Genomic DNA, 25305 nt, shown 5'->3' on the forward strand with positions numbered 1-25305 from the left:
CTGGGAGCTGGGATAGGGATGGGAGACTGGGAGCTGGGATAGGAGACTGGGACCTTGAATTTGGGACTGAGAGCTGGGATTTGGGACAGGGTGCTGGGAAACAGGATGGGATAAGAGAGTGGCAATTAGGATGTGGAACTGGGTGATGGGATATGGGTCTAGGATAAGTTCCATTATAGGCCTGGGCGCTGGGATAGGGACAGGGAATTGGAGTGAGGACTGATTATTTAGTTCCTATAACTCAGCAAATGGGCTCTGTGTTATCCCGTTTGTCACCAATCCCACCACATTGCCTATTCGGAATCTCTCTCTGTTTGACATTAATCCCTCATCCCATTCCTTTCCTTGGCTCACTGCAGCCATTCTATTCCACGTACCTCGACTGCTCCATTTCTCCTGGGCCCCTTCCTTCCTCACCTGTTCCTCAATGTGATGGACGACTGTTCTGTTTAGAATGAACTGAAATGACTCAGTGACAAACCCCAATTGCCAAATCTACTACCAAGGGCTGCGATTGTAAAATATTATTTTTGTCTGATGTCATTTCTGAGCTGGTTTTGTTTGTGGGTGCGGAAAAGTTTCTCGATGTTATCTTGCCTCAGTTAGGGTGGTTCCTGTAAACACCGATTAGGATTCAATTTCCAATATATTACCCAGGCTGAAGCGATTTGACCACCTGGTTGTTATAGAGACCACTAGGTTGTTAATTCCATTGACAGACAACACAGGATTCAACAGGCTTCGGAACACAAGGAGATACATGAGACGGGTTTATCCTGATAAAGGGCCTTTGCCCGAAATGTTAATTTTCCTGCTCCTCCAATCCTGCCTGACCTGCTGCGCTTTTCCAGCACCACTCTAATCATGACTCTGGTCTCCAGGATCTGCAGTACCCACTTTCGCCGAGTTTATCCATCAGAGTGTCTTCAGTTAGGCTATGACCATGCCCATCCCCTCCCACCTTGAGCACTGGAAGTAAGATCAGATTAGGAGCAGGTAGTCAGAGATTCAGAAATTGGGATGCCTTGAAAAGGCATGTTCGTACTGGAGATAGTCATTGCCTGATATTTGTATTGTTACCCTCTTCGTTGTTTAATACTCTCCTAAGTTTGTATTATCTGCACAATTATGCCACATATATTGAGATCCTGTGCATTATGTAGTCAGCAATGATCTGAAAATTGACCTCAGGTGTGATAACTGCATGGCACCCTCTCCAGGCGTGATTACAGGAACACAGACGGCAGGGAGTACACGGGAACACAGGCTGCAGGGAGTACACGGGAACACAGGCTGCAGGGTGTACACGGGAACACAGGCTGCAGGGTGTACACGGGAACACAGGCTGCAGGGTGTACACAGGAACACAGGCTGCAGGGTATACACGGGAACACAGGCTGCAGGGTATACACGGGAACACAGGCTGCAGGGTATACACAGGAACACAGACTGCAGGGTGTACGCAGGAACACAGACGGCAGGGTGCACACGAAAACACGGACTGCAGGGTGTACACAGAACAGACTGCAGGGTGTACACAGGATCACAGACTGCAGGGTGTACGCAGGAACACAGACGGCAGGGTATACACGGGAATACAGATTGCAGGGTGTACACAAAAACACGGACTGCAGGGTGTACACGGGAACACGGACTGCAGGGTGCACACGGGAACACGGACTGCAGGGCTTACACGGGAACACGGACTGCAGGGTATACACAGGAACATGGACTGCAGAGCGCACACGGGAACATAGACTGCAGTGCGTACACGGGAATACAGACTGCAGGGTGTACACGGGAACAGACTGCAGGGCGTACACGGGAACACAGACTGCAGGGCGTACACGGGAACACAGACTGCAGGGCGAACACGGGAACACAGACTGCAGGGCGTACACAGGAACACAGACTGCAGGGTGCACATGGGAACATGGACTGCAGGGTATACACGCGAGCACAGACTGCAGGGTAGACACGAAAACACAGACTGCAGGACGTACACAGGAACAGGGAGTGCAGGGTGTACATGGGAACACAGAGGCAGGGTGCACACGGGAACACGGACTGCAGGGTGCACACGGGAACACGGACTGCAGGGTGCACACGGGAACACGGACTGCAGGGTGCACACCAGGGCGTACACGGGAACACGGACTGCAGGGCATACACGGGTACACAGACAGCAGGGTTCAAGCGGGAACACAGACTGTAGGGCGTACATGGGAACACGGACTGCAGGGCGTACACGGGAACACGGACTGCAGGGCATACACGGGTACACAGACAGCAGGGTTCAAGCGGGAACACAGACTGTAGGGCGTACATGGGAACACGGACTGCAGGGCGTACACGGGAACACGGACTGCAGGGCATACACGGGTACACAGACAGCAGGGTTCAAGCGGGAACACAGACTGTAGGGCGTACATGGGAACACGGACTGCAGGGCGTACACGGGAACACGGACTGCAGGGCATACACGGGTACACAGACAGCAGGGTTCAAGCGGGAACACAGACTGTAGGGCGTACATGGGAACACGGACTGCAGGGCGTACACGGGAACACGGACTGCAGGGCATACACGGGTACACAGACAGCAGGGTTCAAGCGGGAACACAGACTGTAGGGCGTACATGGGAACACGGACTGCAGGGCGTACACGGGAACACGGACTGCAGGGCATACACGGGTACACAGACAGCAGGGTTCAAGCGGGAACACAGACTGTAGGGCGTACATGGGAACACGGACTGCAGGGCGTACACGGGAACACGGACTGCAGGGCATACACGGGTACACAGACAGCAGGGTTCAAGCGGGAACACAGACTGTAGGGCGTACATGGGAACACGGACTGCAGGGCGTACACGGGAACACGGACTGCAGGGCATACACGGGTACACAGACAGCAGGGTTCAAGCGGGAACACAGACTGTAGGGCGTACATGGGAACACGGACTGCAGGGCGTACACGGGAACACGGACTGCAGGGCATACACGGGTACACAGACAGCAGGGTTCAAGCGGGAACACAGACTGTAGGGCGTACATGGGAACACGGACTGCAGGGCGTACACGGGAACACGGACTGCAGGGCATACACGGGTACACAGACAGCAGGGTTCAAGCGGGAACACAGACTGTAGGGCGTACATGGGAACACGGACTGCAGGGCGTACACGGGAACACGGACTGCAGGGCATACACGGGTACACAGACAGCAGGGTTCAAGCGGGAACACAGACTGTAGGGCGTACATGGGAACACGGACTGCAGGGCGTACACGGGAACACGGACTGCAGGGCATACACGGGTACACAGACAGCAGGGTTCAAGCGGGAACACAGACTGTAGGGCGTACATGGGAACACGGACTGCAGGGCGTACACGGGAACACGGACTGCAGGGCATACACGGGTACACAGACAGCAGGGTTCAAGCGGGAACACAGACTGTAGGGCGTACATGGGAACACGGACTGCAGGGCGTACACGGGAACACGGACTGCAGGGCATACACGGGTACACAGACAGCAGGGTTCAAGCGGGAACACAGACTGTAGGGCGTACATGGGAACACGGACTGCAGGGCGTACACGGGAACACGGACTGCAGGGCATACACGGGTACACAGACAGCAGGGTTCAAGCGGGAACACAGACTGTAGGGCGTACATGGGAACACGGACTGCAGGGCGTACACGGGAACACGGACTGCAGGGCATACACGGGTACACAGACAGCAGGGTTCAAGCGGGAACACAGACTGTAGGGCGTACATGGGAACACGGACTGCAGGGCGTACACGGGAACACGGACTGCAGGGCATACACGGGTACACAGACAGCAGGGTTCAAGCGGGAACACAGACTGTAGGGCGTACATGGGAACACGGACTGCAGGGCGTACACGGGAACACGGACTGCAGGGCATACACGGGTACACAGACAGCAGGGTTCAAGCGGGAACACAGACTGTAGGGCGTACATGGGAACACGGACTGCAGGGCGTACACGGGAACACGGACTGCAGGGCATACACGGGTACACAGACAGCAGGGTTCAAGCGGGAACACAGACTGTAGGGCGTACATGGGAACACGGACTGCAGGGCGTACACGGGAACACGGACTGCAGGGCATACACGGGTACACAGACAGCAGGGTTCAAGCGGGAACACAGACTGTAGGGCGTACATGGGAACACGGACTGCAGGGCGTACACGGGAACACGGACTGCAGGGCATACACGGGTACACAGACAGCAGGGTTCAAGCGGGAACACAGACTGTAGGGCGTACATGGGAACACGGACTGCAGGGCGTACACGGGAACACGGACTGCAGGGCATACACGGGTACACAGACAGCAGGGTTCAAGCGGGAACACAGACTGTAGGGCGTACATGGGAACACGGACTGCAGGGCGTACACGGGAACACGGACTGCAGGGCATACACGGGTACACAGACAGCAGGGTTCAAGCGGGAACACAGACTGTAGGGCGTACATGGGAACACGGACTGCAGGGCGTACACGGGAACACGGACTGCAGGGCATACACGGGTACACAGACAGCAGGGTTCAAGCGGGAACACAGACTGTAGGGCGTACATGGGAACACGGACTGCAGGGCGTACACGGGAACACGGACGCAGGGTTCAAGCGGGACACAGGAACACAGACTGCACATGGGAACATGGACTGCAGCGTGCACACGGGCTGCAGGGTGTACACGGGAACACGGACTGCAGGGCGCACGCGGGAACACGGACTGCAGGGCGCCCGCGGGAACACGGACTGCAGGGCGCCCGCTGGAACACGGACTGCAGGGCGCCCGCGGGAACACGGACTGCAGGGCGCCCGACGGAACACGGACTGCAGGGCGCCCGCGGCAACACGGACTGCAGGGCGCCCGCGGGAACACGGACTGCAGGGCGCCCGCGGGAACACGGACTGCAGGGCGCCCGCGGGAACACGCCCTGCAGGGCGCCCGCGGGAACACGGACGGCAGGGCGTCCACGGGAACACGGACGGCAGGGCGTCCACGGGAACACGGACGGCAGGGCGTCCACGGGAACACGGACGGCAGGGCGTCCACGGGAACACGGACGGCAGGGTGCACACGGGAACACGGACGGCAGGGTGCACACGGGAACACGGACTGCAGGGCATACACAGGAACACGGACTGCAGGGTGCACATGGGAACATGGACTGCAGCGTGCACACGGGAACATGGACTGCAGGACGTACATGGGAACACGGACTGCAAGGCGTACACGGGAACACGGACTGCAGGGAACACACAGGAACACAGACTGCAGGGCGTACACGGGAACAGACGGCAGGGCGTACACGGGAACACGGACTGCAGGGCATACACGGGTACACAGACAGCAGGGTTCAAGCGGGAACACAGACTGTAGGGCGTACATGGGAACACGGACGGCAGGGCGTACACGGGAACACGGACGCAGGGTTCAAGCGGGAACACGGACTGCAGGATGCACACGGGAACACGGACTGCAGCTTGCACAAAGGAACACGGACTGCAGGGTCAACACGGGAACACGGACTGCAGGGCGCACACGAGAACACGGACTGCAGGGCGCACACGAGAACACGGACTGCAGGGCGCACACAGGAACACGGACTGCAGGGTGCACACAGGAACACGGGCTGCAGGGTCAACACGGGAACACGGACTGCAGCGTGCACACGGGAACACGGACTGCAGGGCGCACGCGAGAACACGGACTGCAGGGCGCACGCGGGAACACGGACTGCAGGGCGCCCGCGGGAACACGGACTGCAGGGCGTCCGTGGGAACACGGACTGCAGGGCGCCCGCGGGAACACGTACTGCAGGGCGTCCGTGGGATCACGGACTGCAGGGCGTCCACGGGAACACGGACGGCAGGGCGTCCACGGGAACACGGACGGCAGGGCGTCCACGGGAACACGGACGGCAGGGTGCACACGGGAACACGGACGGCAGGGTGCACACGGAAACACGGACTGCAGGACATACACAGGAACACGGACTGCAGGTTGCACATGGGAACATGGACTGCAGCGTGCACACGGGCTGGAGGGTGTACACGGGAACTTGCACTGCAGGACGTACATGGGAACACGGACTGCAAGGCGTACACGGGAACACTGACTGCAGGGAACACACAGGAACACAGACTGCAGGGCGTACATGGGAACACGGACTGCAGGGCGTACACGGGTACACGGACTGCAGGGCGTACACGGGAACACGGACTGCAGGGCGCACACGGGAACACGGACTGCAGGGTGCACATGTGAACACGGACTGCAGGGCGTACATGGGAACACGGACTGCAGGGCGTACACGGGAACACGGACTGCAGGGCGCACACGGGAACACGGGCTGCAGCGTGCACAAAGGATCACGGGCTGCAGCGTGCACGCGAGAACACGGGCTGCAGGGCGCACGCGAGAACACGGGCTGCAGGGCGCACGCGAGAACACGGGCTGCAGGGCGCCCGCGGGAACACGGACTGCAGGGCGCCCGCGGGAACACGGACTGCAGGGCGGCGCGGGAACACGGACTGCAGGGCGCCCGCGGGAACACTGACTGCAGGGCGCCCGCGGGAACACGGACGGCAGGGCGCCCGCGGGAACACGGACGGCAGGGCGCCCGAGGGAACACGGACGGCAGGGCGCCCGCGGGAACACGGATGGCAGGGCGCCCGCGGGAACACGGACGGCAGGGCGCCCGCGGGAACACGGACGGCAGGGCGCCCGCGGGAACACGGACGGCAGGGCGCACCCGGGAACACGGACTGCAGGGCGCACGCGGGAACACGGACTGCAGGGCGCCCGCGGGAACACGGACTGCAGGGCGCCCGCGGGAACACGGACTGCAGGGCGCCCGCGGGAACACGGACGGCAGGGCGCCCGCGGGAACACGGACGGCAGGGCGCCCGCGGGAACACGGACGGCAGGGCGTCCGCGGGAACACGGACGGCAGGGCGTCCACGGGAACACGGACGGCAGGGCATACACAGGAACACGGACTGCAGGGTGCACATGGGAACATGGACTGCAGGGTGCACACGGGAACTTGCACTGCAGGACGTACATGGGAACACGGACTGCAAGGCGTACACGGGAACACGGACTGCAGGGAACACACAGGAACACAGACTGCAGGGCGTACACAGGAACACAGACGGCAGGGCGTACACGGGAACACGGACTGCAGGGCGTACACGGGTACACAGACAGCAGGGTGCACACAGGAACTCGGGCTGCAGGGTGCACACAGGAACTCGGGCTGCAGGGTGCACACAGGAACTCGGGCTGCAGGGTGCACACAGGAACTCGGGCTGCAGGGTGCACACAGGAACTCGGGCTGCAGGGTGCACACAGGAACTCGGGCTGCAGGGTGCACACAGGAACTCGGGCTGCAGGGTGCACACAGGAACTCGGGCTGCAGGGTGCACACAGGAACTCGGGCTGCAGGGTGCACACCAGACGGCAGGGTGCACACGGGAACACAGACTGCAGGGCATACACAGGAACACGGACTGCAGGGTGCACATGGGCACACGGGCTGCAGGGCATACACAGGAACACGGACTGCAGGGTGCACATGGGCACACGGGCTGCAGGGTGTACACGGGAACTTGCACTGCAGGACGTACAATAGAACACACTGTAGGTGCAGAGGGGAACACAGACTGCAGGGTGTACACAGGTACACAGATTGTAGGGCGTACACGGGAACACGGACGGCAGGGCGCACACGGGAACACGGACTGCAGGGCGCACACGGGAACACGGACTGCAGGGCGCACACGGGAACACGGACTCCAGGGTGCACACGGGAACACGGACGGCAGGGCGCACACGGGACACGGACAGTAGGACGCACACGGGAACACGGACTGTAGGGCGTACACGGGAACACAGACTGCATGGAATACATGGGAACACAGAAAGCAGGGCTCAAGCGGGAACACAGACTGCAGGGTGCACATGGGCACACGGGCTGCAGGGCATACACGGGAGGACGGCCTGCAGGGCGTATACAGGAACACAGGCTGGAGGGCGCACACGGGAACACGGACGGCAGGGCGCACACGGGAACACGGACGGCCCAGTGTACACAGGAACACAGACTGCACAGTGCAACACAGTCTTATACCCTGTACGTGTGCGCCATCAGTCCAGTCTGTGTGCACTGGATAGTAGAGGTGTCTATATAAATTATGATGTGCAGTTGCAATGAAGAAATTTGCTGTAGATGTCACTCACTTGCTTTGTAACAGGTTAATGTGATTTCTATCAGTTCCTATTTCTAATAAACAGCTCATTGCCAGAATTCCTGTCAACACTTTATGAAGTAGTCCTGGCATTGCAAGTGTCACAAAGTGATGAGTCACCCTCTGATTGTGTAGGATTGACACTAGCCCTTTTGTTTGAGCTGTGAGGGAGGGAGACATCACTGATTGGAGTTAGTGTAGACAAGATTCACTGCACTGATTCGGGGGATGGAGGCACTGGCTTATGAGGAGGGGTTGAGCAGGTTGAGCCTGTGCTCATTGGAGTTTAGAAGAATGACTGGTGACCTTATTAAACATACAAGGCTCGTTGGGTCTTTACAGGATAGAGGGGAGGTTGCTGATCCTTCTGGGACAGTCTTGGACCAGAGGCAATAATCTCAGAAAGAGGGTCTGCACATTTCAGGCAGAGATGAGAACTTTTTCTTAGACGGTAGTGAATCGGTGGAATTCTTATAGCAGACGGCTGACAAAGCTGGGGCATTGAGTGCATTCAAGGCTGAGATAAGACAGATTTTTAATCAGCAAAGGAACTGAGAATTCTGAGGAGAAGGCACAGAAGTGGAGAATTCTCAGGTACCCCACGTTCTCGATGCATGGTGGAGCTGAACTTTATTCAGCCAATGGTTTACATTGTTTATTCCCCGCCCCCGGTTCCCCTTACAAACTGCTCACTATACATCAATGTATTGGTAAGGGGTGGGGGGGGGGGGGCAAATGTTGCTTTCAATAGACAGGCTGCAAGCAGATAGCTGGAGTGGATGGGTATTGTGACAGAGGGAGCCTGCTGGGAGTGCCTGACGTTGTCCCCTCATGTCTTCTGGTGCTTGGAAAGTGAAGCCCAATCTGGGCAAAGAGAAGCCACTGGTGGGTTACCACTGGCTGAAATCTGGGATGGCTCAAGCAGGTAGGATGGCACAGGATTTTTAATCAGCAAAGGAACTGAGAATTGAGGAGAAGGCACAGAAGTGGAGAATTCTCAGGTACCCCACGTTCTAGATGCATGGTGGAGCTGAACTTTATTCAGCCAATGGTTTACATTGTTTATTCCCCACCCCCGGTTCCCCTTACAAACTGCTCACTATACATCAATGTATTGGTAAGGGGTGGGGGGGCAAATGTTGCTTTCAATAGACAGGCTGCAAGCTGAGGACCTGCAGATAGCTGGAGTGGATGGGTATTGTGACAGAGGGAGCCTGCTGGGAGTGCCTGACGTTGTCCCCTCATGTCTTCTGGTGCTTGGAAAGTGAAGCCCAATCTGGGCAAAGAGAAGCCACTGGTGGGTTACCACTGGCTGAAATCTGGGATGGCTCAAGCAGGTAGGATGGCACAGAACCAACCTGGAAAGCGTCAGTGCCCCTATCTCTGGGCCAGGAGTTCTGAGTTCAAGTCCCACCCACTCCACCAGTGTTACATCTGTGAACAGGGTGACATAAAGTCACGCTGGGGACGCAGCTGGCTTGGAAGGGGAGAAACTGAGGACTGCAGATGCTGGAGACCAGACTTGAAAGGTGTGGTGCTGGAAAAGTGCAGCAGGTCAGGCAGCATCCGAGGAACAGGAGAGTCGACGTTTCGGGCCGGAACCCTTCATCAGGAAGATGAAGATGGGTTGGAAGAGTGCAAAGGAATAAGACACTAGAACAAAAATGGATTGCTGGATTTCACACTATTGCAGCTATAATGAATGAGAGAAAAGGCTGACTCTCCATCGGGGAGCTTGCTCATCCGGATAAAGCAGTGTTTCACTCATCAATGACAGATATCCCAGCGCTAATACACTGTGTAGATAATCACTTCAATGAGACTGACAGTCCAGTAGCAATGGAACAATGTCCATATAGACTGACTGAATGAAGAGAGTCCACTCACATTAATCAGTCCATTCAAAGCCAAGCCCTTTCAGTCTGTTCTCCACCACGTTCCCAGCCATACTCATGGTGCTACCTTCAACAGGCTGCATAAAACCATAAAGTACAAGAATACAATTAGGCCATTCAGCCCATCCAGTCTGCTCAGCCAGCCAACGTGTTTCTCAACCCCATTTGCTTTTCTTTGATCCCCTTACTAATCTCGGTTTCAAATACGCTCAATGACTTGGCCTCCACAACACTCTTTGGCAATGAGTTCCACAGATTCCCCACTCTCTGGCTGAAGAAATGCCTTCCCATCTCTGTGCTGCAGGGCTATCTCTTCACTCTGAGGCTGTGCCCTCAGGTCAGAGTCTCTCTTTCTTGTGGGATGATCTCCACAGCAACTCTATCCAGGTCTCTCAATATTCCACACACTGCAATCAGATTCCCCTTCTTCCTTCCAAACTTCATCGCATACAGACCCAGAGTCCTCACTCCTTGCTCATGTTACAAGTCCTTCATCCCTGAGATCTTTCTCCTGACCTCCCCTCCAATCGCAACACATGCTTCCAGAGAAAGGGGCCCACAATATTGCAAATGCAGTATGACCAGAGCTTTACACAGCCTCAGCAGTACATTTGGAGATTTGTAGCTGAGCTGAAAGGTTTTGGCACCATACTAGGTAACATCTTCAGTGAGCATCTGTCAGAGCTGGGCTTCATCTGGAGGCTCACTGAAGATGTTACCTGGTATGGTGCCAAAACATCCAGCTCAGCAAGCAAACCTACATCCAGAATTCAGCAGTACACCTCAAATCTTATACTGCAGCCCTCTTGATACGAATTACAATTAGCCTTCTAAACCAGAATGCTAATCATTAAGAGAATCCTGAACTAGGGCTCCTTTAACAAAAATGCATTGCCCTTGGCTGCTTTTTCCAGAGGGGCTGTAAAGTCATGGGCTCCGATATGTCTGGATTTATCTACTTGAAGGTTGTACAAGTGTTTTATTAAAAACTTAATGAAATGGGAGTGGCCAGTTCTCACAGCTTTTCGCTAGTGTGTTTTGGTTTTAGTAGTCTGGCTGTTCAGAGCTGCTGGTCAGTTGTTAGCTACGGACTCAAAGAGGGGAGTTTATGGAGAGTATTGCAGGAATTTGTAACAGCATCATTAAGTTGGGATTTCAGACAGGTTGTGACAGGTTCTATATTGCATTCTTTTGTTTGAGTTTCATTCAGAAATCTTGCAAATAAATTGTTTTGTTTAAAACGAAGTGGTTGGGCTAGCTGCATCACTCCTGGGATATCCATTTTACACCTTCTTAAAACTCGCAAAGTTAGGGCCCAGGCAACTTTCTTGAAATGTTTTGAGGGGGGTCTGGCCTCCCCGCTTTGTCAGCACCTGTCCCTCCACCCACCTTTGCGGCATTTGCAAACCCAGCAACAATGCAGTCAGTTCCTTCATCCTGACCATTAACATCAAACATGAATTATTTTGGTTCCAACTTTCACCCTTTGGAACTCCAATAGGGCTGCCATCCTGAAAGAGACCCCTTTATCCCCAATGTCTGCCAGTCAGCCAATCCTCTACCCATACCAGTAGCCTGCCCCTAACTGTATGGCTCATATCTTATCTAGCAGCCTCCTGTACAGTACTTTGTCAAAGCGTTCTGAAAATCTAAATAGGTCACGTCAACTACCTTCAAGATATCTCAACAGATTTGGCAGGTGTAACCTTCCCTTGACAAAGCCATGCTGGTTCAGCCCTATTTCATCATGCACTTCCAAATACTCTGGGACCCTCTCCGACCCCAGTGATTCCTGTAACATCACCAATGCGTCTACAATCTGCTGAGTTATCTCCTTCAGAACTCTGGGGTTTAGTTCATCTGGTCCAGGTAATTTATCCACCTTCAAATCTTTCAGCATCCCCAGCAATTCTCAACGATGGCCATCACACTCACCTCTGATCAGATTTGCTTGAGGTTTTGGTATACAGCTGGTGTCTTCCACTATGAAAACTGGTGCAATGGACCTGTTCAGTTCCACCGCCATTTCCCTTTTCCCCATTACTATTTCTCCAGCCCCTTTACCTTGTTTCATATACTGTGCATTCAAGTACAATACCCTCAGTCCTGCACTGATTGCTCCCCTTCTCAGTTGTCCCCTTATTTGCTGTGCCTGAATTAGTGACCCTTTCCATACTGTTCTATTATTTAATCTGGAAACTTTAATAACCTCTGCTAAGCACTCCCCTCCTTTCACCTTTCCAGAATTTATCCATGCAATTGACCCCACCCCCACCCCACTATTTAGTTTAAAACCCAGTTATGTAATTTGTCAGGACTTCAGTCCCAGCATAGTTCAGGTGGAGCACAAGCCCTTGGAACAGCTCCTTCCGTCCCCTGTCTGTTGATCATGCGCAAGGTTGCTGGCGGATCAGGGTGTAATGCAGAGATCATTTTGTGGTTCTGATTTGTTATTGCGCCCTATCTGCAAATTCTCCCACAGCAGAACCTCTTTCCACTGAGATCATTCAGACCCTACATGCACCATGACAACTAGGTCTTTCCCCTCCCACTCCAAGACCTTCAGCAGTCCAGATGAGATATCCTTAACCTGGGCACCAAGCAGGGAACAGCCTTCAGAATATGTGGCCCTGGCCAAAATTAGTCTCTATTCTCCTGACTATACTATCCCTGAATACATCCACATTTCTCTTACCTCCCTGCACCACGCTGCTATAGTCAGTCCCAAAGCCCCACTCTCACCTGTATGGGGAGTAAGAATGTCAAACGGGAAGCTCAATTTTACTGCCTGGACACTTCTACCTGCCTTACTGGTAGGCACAGCTTTTGGTCTCTTATTGACCAAATTCCAGGTAGTTAATCTTAAGGGGAAACATAGCATCCTGGTAATTGTGGCATTCCCTGATCCTTCAGCTGAGATGATACATTCATTACTATTCAAACAGTTAAGTAGACCAGAAGAAAATGACTGTCAATGACTGAAGGGTGAAAATATGGTGCCTGTGAAATATTTGAATTCTGTCTATTGAATTATTAACAAATTCTCTCAGATTGTACACAGACCATAAACCAGAGGTGTCACAGTTTGATACTTAGAGATTGGGATGGCCTTGGGGGAGTGGTAACTTAGTTGTCCCAGAGTCTGTTTGCAGTCAGTACACGGTCGTCACTGTGGGCTGACATTTTTGTACATAATGTTTCAGGTTGAGACATTTTTAAATGTTGTACAATTGCTAAACCATAAATTCTTACAACATGTAACAATTAATCTGTTAGTCAGTGAGGCATACTAAAACATAAAAGATGAAGATAAAACTGCTAAGAATGGTGTTGAATATGTAATGGACAATGATGTTAATCATTGCACAAAGTCACTGTCAACTATGAGCAGGAGTCTGCCCTCACACTCTTGTCTGATCTTTTAGCCCTTGTCAGAGATTCATTCTGCTCCTGCCTGCCTGCTTTGCTAAGCTGCATTCGAGTTAAGATAAGAGGAAGAAATCAAAAGGACATGTCTTCAATGTCTAACATTTTCTTAACCTTCAAACTTCCAAAAGTTCTCCACATACAAACAGGTTTCCACAAATTAAAAAAAGAACTGCCCATGCTGCAAAAGCTCAGGAGGTCTGGCTGCATCTGTGGAGTGAAATTAATGTTTCAGGTCCAGTGACCGTTTTGCTGTTACATTAAAACACCTCAAATCTTTTGGATATACAGTGACTAATATCAAGGTAACCATCTGTAAAAAATGAAATATATGGTCTTTAAAGCTAGGTTAATGGCCTTTAATTTTCTAAGATTTGCTTTCCAGTTCAATTTGCGAAGTTAGACTCCATGCACTGAAAAATTTTATTCTCTTGGTTTATCACATTGGGAGTGGAAAACCAAACCAATTCCAATTTAGAAAATTAAACCCAAGATAATAACACTTCACAAACTGAACTACTCAAACTCAAATTTGGGAACGATCAATTAGTTTTGTAGACCATACAAGTAATTTTATTCATTGAACAGTTGGGTTTCCATTGTAGTTAGTTACTACACATATCCATAAGATTTCCAAGGTTTATTTGACATAACCACACAAAGCTTTTACACAAAAAAACCCAGCAAAATCATAGGCTCAATCCTTTCCTCAGCAACACCTTTTTGAGATGCTCAATCCCAGAGAAATACCACTCCTACCTTAACTCTAATTTTTTAATTGAATCAATCGGGTTTTCCTTCTTGAATTGCATAGCTTTTAAGACTTCTTTCCGGTTCAATGGCCGGAATTCCTTTAGCGTTAGCGTCTTGCACCCATCACCTGGTTAGATCAAGGAGCTACTCCTCAGCCCTCTCTTTCCAATCAAACTCCCACACTTCCTCAAAACCTCAACTGTTCGCATGCCTTCCTCTTATTCTACACCCCAAACTCTTCCACCTTGCCCAAAACACACACTTCAGCCTCTCAACCTCCCCCTTTACTCAGCCCCCTCCCCCGACACACACAACCACTCCTCTTCCCCCTCAGCACACTTATCACACAACTCAGTCCATTCGCCTACTCACCCAAGTCAACCTCATGGGGGTCAGGTTTCCTATCTGATCATTAATTCTCATTCTTACCCATCGCATATTTCTCAACTGCAGGTGAACTGCCAGAAGTGCATGTCACAAAAATAAAGAAACTATAACCAAAGCTGTTGTGTAACCAAAGTTTATTTCCAAGAAAGTCACAAAACAGCACATGAATGGTGCAGTGTGAAGGCAGGAACAGGGTCACAAGGAACAATATTGTATCACTCCAGCTTCTCCTCGTTATATCACCAATGGACAAGATAGTCAGGGAATGGCAGCAAGCCACATACAATATTTACAATGCAGTAACTGGTGGAAAAAAAGGACTCAACAAAAAGCATTTCCAGCACTCGAGACAGCAGCCCAAAAGACTGGTTGGCATGAGCACACAACTCAAAGCTAACCCGATCTACATAGCATGTCTGATGTTGCAAATTAATCAGTAACTTTAAGCTACAGCCAGCATCTGAAATATTCATGCAGGCAAAGTTAATAAACTGGATGCAAGAATTGTCAGTTTCCAAAAACTCTCAATTTAATTCTGCAATCATGTGAAGAGTCAGCGAGCCACATTATTTTAAAGCCTGCAAGACTGTACTCCTACTGAATGTCTGAACACTTCTCATAACATGAGAATATTTTAAATACTCTAATGCACTCATGACATATTTCTGTTCCAGTAATATCCCAAAGCACTGCACAAAATTGACTACCACAAATGAAGTGCAGGATTTACAAATAGCAAGGCAAAAATGTAAGATGTTTTCTAATATACCTGCAAACATATGAAAAACCAGTGAACACAAAAAACACATAACCCCAGGTGACATATCACAAGAAAAACAGCACAACACCACGAAGTTGTGTTAACAAGCCTAAAGATAGAGTGTTATCTGCCAATAATAATAAAAAACAAACTGCTGGTTTGCTTAGGGAGGGGGCATATTGATCCCATCAGATCTGCTGGAGATGGGCAAGCTTATGGAATCCAAGAAAACTAACCCTCAATGGATAATGCAGTAGGTAAGCAATCAATGGTCTGCCCACAATACAATCCTACCTGTATAAAAACCATGACTCTGCCCATAATTCACAAGTTTGACAACTTCTGCATCTGAAAATCTCATCACTGGTTACATTATAGAATACATGAAAAGAAAGACAATGAACAGCTAAAATAGGGTAAAAAATGCAATGGACTACATGTCGAGTCTATTAAACAAATGCAAATCACATTCTTAACAACTCCAAGAAGTCTGTACATGGATCTTCACAAAGGCCACTATGCTTCAGGTTTACTTCCTATCGTTTGACCTGGAGCGGCTAAAACAAAGAAAAGTGAAAAGATTAGAAACCTGGCAGCTAGAAAACATTGTATTGCTTCCTTTCAAACACCAAACTGGGGCACACTGCCCACATGATACAGGTGCAGTCAGCCAGCTTCATGAGTACTCTGGTTTCTTACAGACATCACTAAAATTACAAAAACCCCCACCAAAATTTCAACACCCAAGACATTTTTTCATCCTGGGTATTAATCAATTGATGCAGCTAGCCCAGAACAGACTATTCATTAACGATTCATTAGGACCATAGAAATTCACAGAGCAAAACAGCCTTAGACCGTTTATGCATGATGAGGCATGATTCATGCCTAATACCCACTTTCCAGTTCTTGAACCATTCATTAGGTCGTAGCACGCCCTAATATAAATTAGGGAACTTCCTAATGTTATGAGGATTTATTCAACTATCACCTTTTCAGACAGTTCTTAATCTCCACTGCCCCCTCAGTGAACAAAATTAAAGGAACTCTGGTTTTACACCATTCCAACTTACCTGTGAGACCTGGAGAACGAACGAGATTGTTTGTGGTTCCTCTCCCTGGACAGAGACCTCTCTCTCCTACGATCCCTCGAGAGGGACCTATGGTGAAGTCAAGAATGCTATTAGATCACAAGATCTTTCGAGTCCTACTGTGGCAAGCGTTCTGGTTTTACCCAGAGGATCCAACTTTTTTTTTTAAAAAAAGATTCCCTACAGTGTGGAAACAGGCCCTTCCACCCAACAAGTCCACACCGATCCTCCGAAGAGTAACCCACCCAGACCCATTTCCCTCTGACTAATCCACCTAACCCTTTGGGCAATTTAGCATGGCCAACTGACCTGACCTGCACATCTTTGGACTGTGGGAGGAAACCCACATAGACACTGGGAGAATGTCTGTGTGGAGTTTGCACAGTCATCAGAGGCTGGAATCGAACCTGGGACCCTGGTGCTGTGTGGCAGCAGTGCTAAACACTGAGCCACCATGCTGCACCAAATTCATACCAGATGAGCATAAGGAGCCACGCCTTAATGCATCGATAGAGCAAAAAGACACGATACAGGTTTAGGGTGAGGGGAAAGAATTAAAAGGGACAAAATGTTCAAAGGGTAAGGTGTGCATGGAATGAGCTGCCAAATAAAGTGGTGGAAGCTGGTACAATTAGACTTAAAAGGGATCTGGATGAGTACATGAATAGGAAAGATTTAAGGGATTTGGGTCAAGTACTGGCAAATAGGACTACCTTAATTTAAGATATATGGTCAGTATGAATGGGTTGCTTGCTGTACACCTGACTCTATTCACCACTGCTTCTGCATTAGGATAATGACTCAACATTCACAAAACAAGCAATTAAGATACAACCGAATCTATTTTGGCCAAATAATTTCAGAAGGTAGTTGTAAGCAAGGATAGAACCGATACTCTTGAGCCAGGAGGCCAAGACTCAAGTTCCACCTGCTCCATGTGGTATAGCAACCTGTTCAGAGATGTTAGAAAATATGTAAAAATGATATATTACACAGTTCATGGTCATTCAAGCCTTCCCACCCACCATCTGCTAAAATAATTTGAACTATCAAATTATTTGAATTAATCCCAAACAATTTCTTTTTTGGGGCTTGAGGAAGAAATGAGTTAGAATAGGAGCCAATCCCAACTCAATAAGGAAGTAGGAGTAGCATGCAGGATTGAGATTAACATCGTAACACATGACTCATACCTGCTCCTACTTCTGCTGAAGCTCCTCCGACGAGGTGGTGATCTAGAAGTGAGAAGGAAGACCAGTTAGGAAGTGAACACATGATGGTCCACAAACAGCGACCGGTACAAAGTACCATCCTACTCGACCACAGCTGGTCCCAATAAACCCAGCTCACTAGCAATGGCAATTAAATACCTCAACATGTCAGATTTAACAAACCACTTGCATTAAAAACCTGACTTCAGTTTTAATTCTAATCTTTACAAGATGATAACTATGAAACTTGAAGATGACCAAACACCACTGCAGGGTTCACATCTCACTCAAGACGTCAATGAAAATCTAGAAATACTTCAAAATCAATTTAATAAAAATGTAATCACAAATGTATCATGTCACTGAAAACAGGAAGCAACCTCTTATTAAAACGATATGAAAAATTTGAAACCCAATGAAGAGGTTGCAATTAATTCATACTTCATAGAAGGGACAAAAATCAGCATGGACAAGGAAATCCAAAACAAACTGACAAAAACATCAGTTGATTCCAGCTCTGGACAGACCTACACAATGAAGAATCCACACAGAACCCTGCATTGGTGTAAAACAACTTCAATAATAGAGAATGTTCAAAAATAACCTATGCTACACACAGAATATGTTAACTGAACACAGCATTAAATGGAACCTGTGGATTAAAAACAGGGATGGAAACTATAACAAGTGCACCGGGCAGGAACAAGTATTCAGGATCTTGTTCCCAATGCACCTGCAGAATTGCAGCTGGCACTTACTGCCAGCAGACGGCCTCCATGAGCAATCAAAAAGCTCAAATATTTAAATTCACCATTTCAATTTGGTGGACATGCTTCCAAAGATCAGAGACAAAGGTCCCCGTACACATGACTGACCTCTAACATTTCCATCCCTGGGTGCAACTTAAGGTGCACAAACAGCTCTAACTTAGCACAGCATTTATTCTAGAAACACTGCTATAATAATGCAATACATTATACATATGTAAGACAATGTGGGTAGTGTTCTGTTAATGCTCAATTCTTTGGGTTAACTGGCTAAAACTCCAAATGCGATGTCTCACTGTGTAGGTCTGATTTCTGGATCTTCAACTTGGGACATTAATCTTCACTTATTTGAGGACAATGCACACGGTAGTGGCTTACTAAGAATGTTAATTTGAAGGCAATAGGCCACTTGGTCATTTTGACGCCACAATGGGGCTGCTTAGGTGAGAAGGCAATGCTGTACACACCTCACCCAGCAAAAGACCAATCCTTATCATTATCAATTGCAATACTGGAATTCTTAAGGTTTCATGTACTTTTACACTGCTAGATGTGCTCCCCATATTAAGACAATTAACAGCACTGTGCAGAATTAGCACTGAGCCAATGCTGACCAAGCCACTACTGTACACTACCCTCATAGTGGAAAAAATCAAGGGTAGAGTTTTAAAAAGAGAGAAAAGGCAATTAGGATATCAATATCACCAAGATAACTACAGGGCAGCTGGCACAACATGGCCATTATCAATTCACAGGCATAAGATTTGCCAGTTAAGACAACCTGATTCCCAACTGATTTTTTCCACCATGCTGCATTTTTCTGCACCAAGGACTATCCATTCCAATTAGCCTAGAACTTTCAATTCACCAACCCCATTTACACTTCCATCACCAGGACCAGGCCAGCTCTCAAGGGAAGCAAATGCCTGCTTTTGGCTGCTGTAAAAGCTTAATTTGGGCCTCCTAGTGAACCAAGGTTGCATTTTGCACCATTTAGCAGAAGACCCATGGAGAAGACTATGACTATGACCTGCCAGTCGGCAAATGTCACATCCCTTCAGAGTTACTCTGGCCCAATTTAAGACATATTTTGCACTTGGGTCTGAAAACACATGACAAGAGCCACATGAACTTATAATTGTACAACCTAACCAAGGGTGTTATACTACACAAATTTTAAATAGGGTTTCAGAACCCAAGTACAAAAGTCTAGCTGTTACTAAACACGAACACTTCTTAAAAACAAAGTTAAATTCAGTCTTTACACAGCCAGCACCTAACAGAACACTGTAGTCTCTTTACCTTGTCAAAAAGCTTACTCCATTATACCAGCAGTAGACTATTGTATAAAGCAGGAAAAACTTACTAGTCTTTTGGTTTTCAACAAGCTAGAAATGGAGAGGTGAGGCTGCCGGACTGACGGCCAGGTAGAATTTGCTGAAAAGGTTTGCCAGATGCGTGGTATTTGGTTGGCAGAGGGGGGTGTAGTGGTTTTTTTCCTGCTTTTTATTTAGTCGAAGGCTGCTGAGACAAATGCTGAGTGTTCGGCTGCTGTTGTGGAGACAACGAGTAAAGTAAACAGCTGATTGACCAGAAATGTGTGGGCAGTTGAGGCAGCCGCTGCCGATTGGTCATGGTTGGAGAAGAGGCTGAGAAACAGCATGCTTGGGAACCAAAGGGCGGTGGTGCAACCTGACGACTGGACATGCCTTGGTCATGTGATACCGACACCAGCCAAGCTGATTGGGGCGCGCTGGTCACATGACGCTGAAAGGGCTAGTTGACTGGCTAATGTAGATTCGAAGGGTGGTGAGAAGAGGCATGATGGTGACTCTGCAAGGGGGGGTTCATTTTTATTAATATATAAATAAATGGATAAAAATGCATCTTTAAAAATAAATAGTGCAACACACAAGCCATCAGTAAAAACCAATCTTGATTATTAAATAATTTAGCCATTAGTGATGAGTGACAATGCAAAACAGCAATATGTAAGCATATTAACACTTTGCATCAATCTTATTGCAATTGGCCAGAATGCAGCAACATGCTAGGCAATTCATAAATCCATTAATCAGGGTTCCTTCTGAACATAAACAAAAATGTCACTAACCTGCAAGATGCTCTTCTCTGTAGCAAGCAGAACTCCTACCCCATCAGGGACAAAACGTGTCAACACTGCCAAGGTTGATGTCAAGAATCCAGTTGCACCATAAATGTGAATGTATTTGCCAGTGCTATAGCACTGTCCTTAACAGGCAACGTTCAGCCATGGGCTGTCCATGACAGATACGCATTCTTATTTAATTGTCTGCAAACTCTCCCACACCAGGGAAGACGAAACATTTACCTTTTAATTACAAACAAGAAAGCTACCACAGAAGGAACCCCAGGTCTGAGTGTAATATGCCTTATTAGGAGTTCACAAGGCAACATTGCACCCCAAAGTAATTTCAACTCAATGCCCCCTGCGAAGCTCTCAGGCTGCACTAATAAGCTTAGCAAACCAGTGGTTCAGATAAAGACTGTTATTCAAACTAGAGAAAATCTAAGTTTTAACTTTTTATAGCAGATCACAAGAAATCAATGGTTTAAATTATTTCTCAAGTCTTTATCTTAACCTCTAGTAACCCAAAGACCCCCTCCCCAGCATTCCCTCAAAAGGCAATCACTATTTTTCCTTGACTGAGGACTTGGATTAGCTTTCTCAGACTTTCCACCTTTACTGAGCCACTTAAAAGGGAATGCTGGTGCAACGAGTCCAGTTTTCTTGTAGTGCGAAAACACTGATCCTTGGAGATCCAGAACTGGCATGTATCGCCTTCATTTGACATGCTAAGGACAGGTCACTTCATTGTCCAGACAACTACTAAGTCACCAAGACCAGGGGGTGGAACATGATTATCAAAATAATTCACTTAAAGTTTAACTATACACTCACTTTACATCAGAGCACAGGAGCTCATCAAAATATTAGTTTGGGATCTTTGAAAAGTTGTTTGGAAATCACATGCTTTTTCCAAGCATGGCTTGAACCTAATACCCTAATTCATCAATTCTGATCTCCCGACAGCAATGCTTTCGTACCAAAGCTCAATTTATGATACTGTAAAATAAGCAAAAAAGTGAAAATTCTTTGACCAGCAACGTCAAGCAGAAATGGCAACAGCCTTACCACAACATACGAGCGGGAGGCCACTTCGTTTACATGTGGTGCACTTCCAGCTTTAAGGACGAATCAAAATCTACTGAGCATGGCAGCTAGGGATGTCATGGTGTCCTCCTTATATAAGAGCACAACCAAAACCAATTGCAAAAGGCAGCTCAACAGGAGGCCTTTCACTTAGACAGCTGAAACTGCTCACAACCAGCAGTAATTAAACAGCAAGGTCAATGTGGTTGGGTGCATAACCAACAATGGACTGTTCACCATTATCACTGTGCATGACTGGAAACCAAAGCCATCAAAAGCCACATTTGCCAGTTACCAGTGTTAAAATCAACAGCACAGCATTGAACAGCCTTGAGAAGTCCATGCCTAGATTACTCGCCGCTTGGACCACTCTAATATGGTCATATACTGAAAACTGGATGTTCAACAGGCACGCCGTGGAAGTAGTCACACTTACTGATAATATGCCTTTGAAACAAGTATCTTCATCATGACATCCCTGCTGACAAACCACAGAACTCAAAGATCATGTGGAGTCCTTTCCTATGTACATACATATTAAAAGCAACTCAACACATCAGGAAATTTCAGGCTGTTGTTCAAAACTATGTCGCCCATCACTAGTAGCTGTTACATCAAGCAAACAGCTCAAAAATATGAATTACACAGATGGAAAACATTTACAGCAATTTTTAAAAATAAATTTTGCATGCACAGCTACATCAAAAAGCAATATCACACGCTGTTACCTGCGCCGGACTGGGGGGCTTCTTCGGCGATAATCCTCACGAGAACGCCTGGCCCACGCTGGAGGTGGGCCACGATTACGGATGCGTCTCTCACCATTGGACAGTTCTACACGGACACGGCAGCCACAGAGATTCCTGAAAACCAATAATTAAATGCTTCATACTCAAACACCACCCTGCAAAGAGAAAGCTACAGGTGTAGATTTGAAATATTGCCCATTGCACTCCCCATAAATGGATGAGTCATGAAAGCCATTGGCAACCTCAATGTCAGTTACCAGTCACAGTGAAACTCATCCGCTGTACAAGATATCAAAGGAGTTTATATCCCTTAATTAAATTTTAAGAATAAATTAAACTAAGACTAACCTTGCGTAAGCATAATTATTCACAAGTAATAAGTGAACTTGGACAGTGTGATCAAACCCATTAAGAATAATGGGACATATGGAAAGACAATATGTTTCAGTTCAGTACAGCCTCCCCTTTACCCAATTTAGTGAAACTGAAAACAAGAGTAAAGTCTTTCTGCCATTCAACGCCATATTCCTTAACATCTTTAATCTCCAGTGATCTGGCCTTTAATCAGAATTCCACAGGATCACTACCCACTAAAATACAGCAAGGACACCACCTTAGATTGCAAAGTAAGGCAAGACAATTACTGAACATTCCTGATCTATAAAAATGTCAAACAACCTGATCACATCTACAGCAGTCAATAAGCTCCCAGCATCTAAGCCAAACATTTCCCAAGTAGCAGACATTTATTGACAAGAGAACAAGGCATCAGATCTGTCAAAGGCCTCAAATTGGTTCATTAGCTAGTTTTGAGAATTGCTCGCTCAAAACAAAATCTTGTTGGATCATATAGCTCACCCCAGGCCAGCCAACACGAGTCAAGAAAAAAAGGAGTGCAGTCATGCAAAAAGCTCAGATCCAAAGGCAGATTTAGGATGAACCGACTGAGTAGAAAATTGAAAAACACAGTATAGTTTGAAATGGCAGAGCAATATAGGTGACATACTGACTTTGTTTAATAACAAACACCAAAAGCAGTTAATCATAAATACACTGATGTAACCAGCCTCTCAATCAGGAATGATCTTACAGATAAGACTGCCATCCTTCGTATAGGCGCAAGGATTGAAACATGGCTCAGTGTACATGTCACATTGCAATGTGTAACTGAAAAGTGAAAAATACAAGATCGTCCATAAGGTTTTATGCATCACCCAACTCTGTTCTGGATGGGCTTAACTTGTATGCTTCTCAAATGAACACTTTAATATAAACAGTGTTGGATGAAAATTACAAATATTTCAATACTGATATCTAAACCAGAATCTTACGGTTACAGCTTCGGAAGAGGCAGTTGGAAAATGCTTTAACGGTCAGAAGTTGTACAATTTAAAACATTTCAGTAATTACAGTGCTTACAACACTGATATTAACTGTTGTATGTTTGGTAACACAATCTATGTGTTAACCATGCTACAGTACGTCAAGTGACAAGATTAAAGTCACAGACACACAAAATGGACGCTTGGTAATTAACATCATCTTATCAGCTCCTGCACTGCAATCTCATTGTGGCCATTAGATGGAGCAGCTCCAAATGTGCACAAAATATCTCTATTCAACAAACATAGCACTGATCTTAATGCTTCTCAGATCAGTTTTGGGAAGCACGTTTCAGGAAAGTTCAAGAAAAGCTGCAATGACAGTTATATGGGAAATGACATTAATAATTTCAGGGACAGAAATAATTACCTTCCATCGAGTTCTCTGACCGCATCCGAAGCATCGCGTGGATCTTCAAACTCAACAAATGCAAACCCAGGTGGATTGCGGGCAACCCACACACTGCGGAGCGGGCCATAATATCCAAATGATCTCTCAAGCTCAGTTTTATTTCCATTATTTCCAAGGTTTCCAACGTACACCTTGCAGTCTAGAGGACATGAACCATGATTCATGGCTGGAACACAAGACAAGTTAACAAAATCTTTGGGCCCTCTAGTTCAGACAATAGTTTCTAGTCATTAGAACTCAAAATAGGCAACACAATGAGAACATTAAATAACTCAAGAATTCATTTGGAATCCATCAATGCTGTATAATGGCAATATGGAGGTCATTAAAGGACATCTGTTCTAAATAGACATCAAATCATGCAGAAAATCCAGTATCCAGTCACAGGCAAGTTTGGAATTGCTTTGTATTTCACATGTCTGTTGCACTACTGAGCCCTTTAAAGTCACACAAAAGGTCTAATGAAAGTAGTACAACACTTACTATCCCACAGAAGGAAACCTGAAACCACTATAAGCCAAGTAATTTCAGACCAGTACCTGTGGAAAACCTTTAAAACGCTCCAAAGCAAAACATATGCCGTTGAATATGCAGCAGGGATATCCTCAAAAATGAAGGATTTGGGATCAGTTAACTTAAAATGCTGCAGTCAAAACCAATCAGATATTGGATACAACAGGCTGATATTTCACCTGAAAGGCTGATTCGTCTGCCACACGGAAATCACCAAAATCAAACTGTGTGGGGGATCAATAACTGCCTCCAGGTTTGAACCAGGAAAATTGAATTCATGCTGACAAAAGCCAGCAGATTTGTCCCATTGAAGACGAGACGGAGGGATTTATTCCCTGGACAGGGACTCAGCTGCGGGGGTGGCACTGAGGCTGGGCCCCTGATTCAAATTCGGAGCAAAGTATCAACTACCAACTTATCCAAAGCTAAAATAACAAAACCACTTCCAGTTAAACAGGGGAGCGC

The 25305-nt window shown here is 48.1% G+C and overlaps 1 protein-coding gene and 1 non-coding gene across 3 annotated transcripts; both read right to left on the minus strand.

The window, feature by feature from the left end:
• Window positions 1–14879: 14879 nt before the first annotated feature.
• Window positions 14880–25299, minus strand: LOC122563321 (serine/arginine-rich splicing factor 3). Of its 2 annotated transcripts, XM_043717049.1 has the most exons (6): window positions 25020–25299; window positions 24286–24493; window positions 22513–22647; window positions 17807–17848; window positions 16596–16682; window positions 14880–16079 (listed from the first exon to the last, which is right to left on the minus strand). In XM_043717049.1, exons 2-6 carry the CDS (start codon window positions 24489–24491, stop codon window positions 16052–16054), a joined length of 498 nt encoding a protein of 165 aa, XP_043572984.1. In that variant the 5' UTR covers window positions 24492–24493; window positions 25020–25299; the 3' UTR covers window positions 14880–16051. The 2 variants fall into 2 exon arrangements, with proteins under 2 accessions (XP_043572984.1, XP_043572985.1); XM_043717050.1 differs by lacking the exons at window positions 14880–16079; window positions 16596–16682; window positions 17807–17848 and adding an exon at window positions 20091–20424.
• On the minus strand, window positions 24741–24874 carry LOC122563366. Its single transcript, XR_006315573.1, has one exon. It is a non-coding gene; the product is annotated as a small nucleolar RNA SNORA41 (small nucleolar RNA).
• Window positions 25300–25305: the final 6 nt, after the last annotated feature.

Source organism: Chiloscyllium plagiosum, chromosome 26 (genome assembly GCF_004010195.1).
Source record: "Chiloscyllium plagiosum isolate BGI_BamShark_2017 chromosome 26, ASM401019v2, whole genome shotgun sequence".
Lineage (NCBI taxonomy): Eukaryota > Metazoa > Chordata > Chondrichthyes > Orectolobiformes > Hemiscylliidae > Chiloscyllium > Chiloscyllium plagiosum.

Excerpts from the sequence above, each read along its gene's own strand:
- LOC122563321 (XM_043717049.1), bottom strand. The coding sequence starts at position 24,491 with ATGAATCATGGTTCATGTCCTCTAGACTGCAAGGTGTACGTTGGAAAC. Across the intron at positions 22,648-24,285 it reads GTCAGAGAACTCGATGGAAG|GAATCTCTGTGGCTGCCGTG; the intron begins GTAATTATTTCT and ends ATTGGTTTTCAG. Across the intron at positions 16,080-16,595 it reads TCGTTCTCCAGGTCTCACAG|CCGCTCCAGGTCAAACGATA; the intron begins GTAAGTTGGAAT and ends TCTTTGTTTTAG.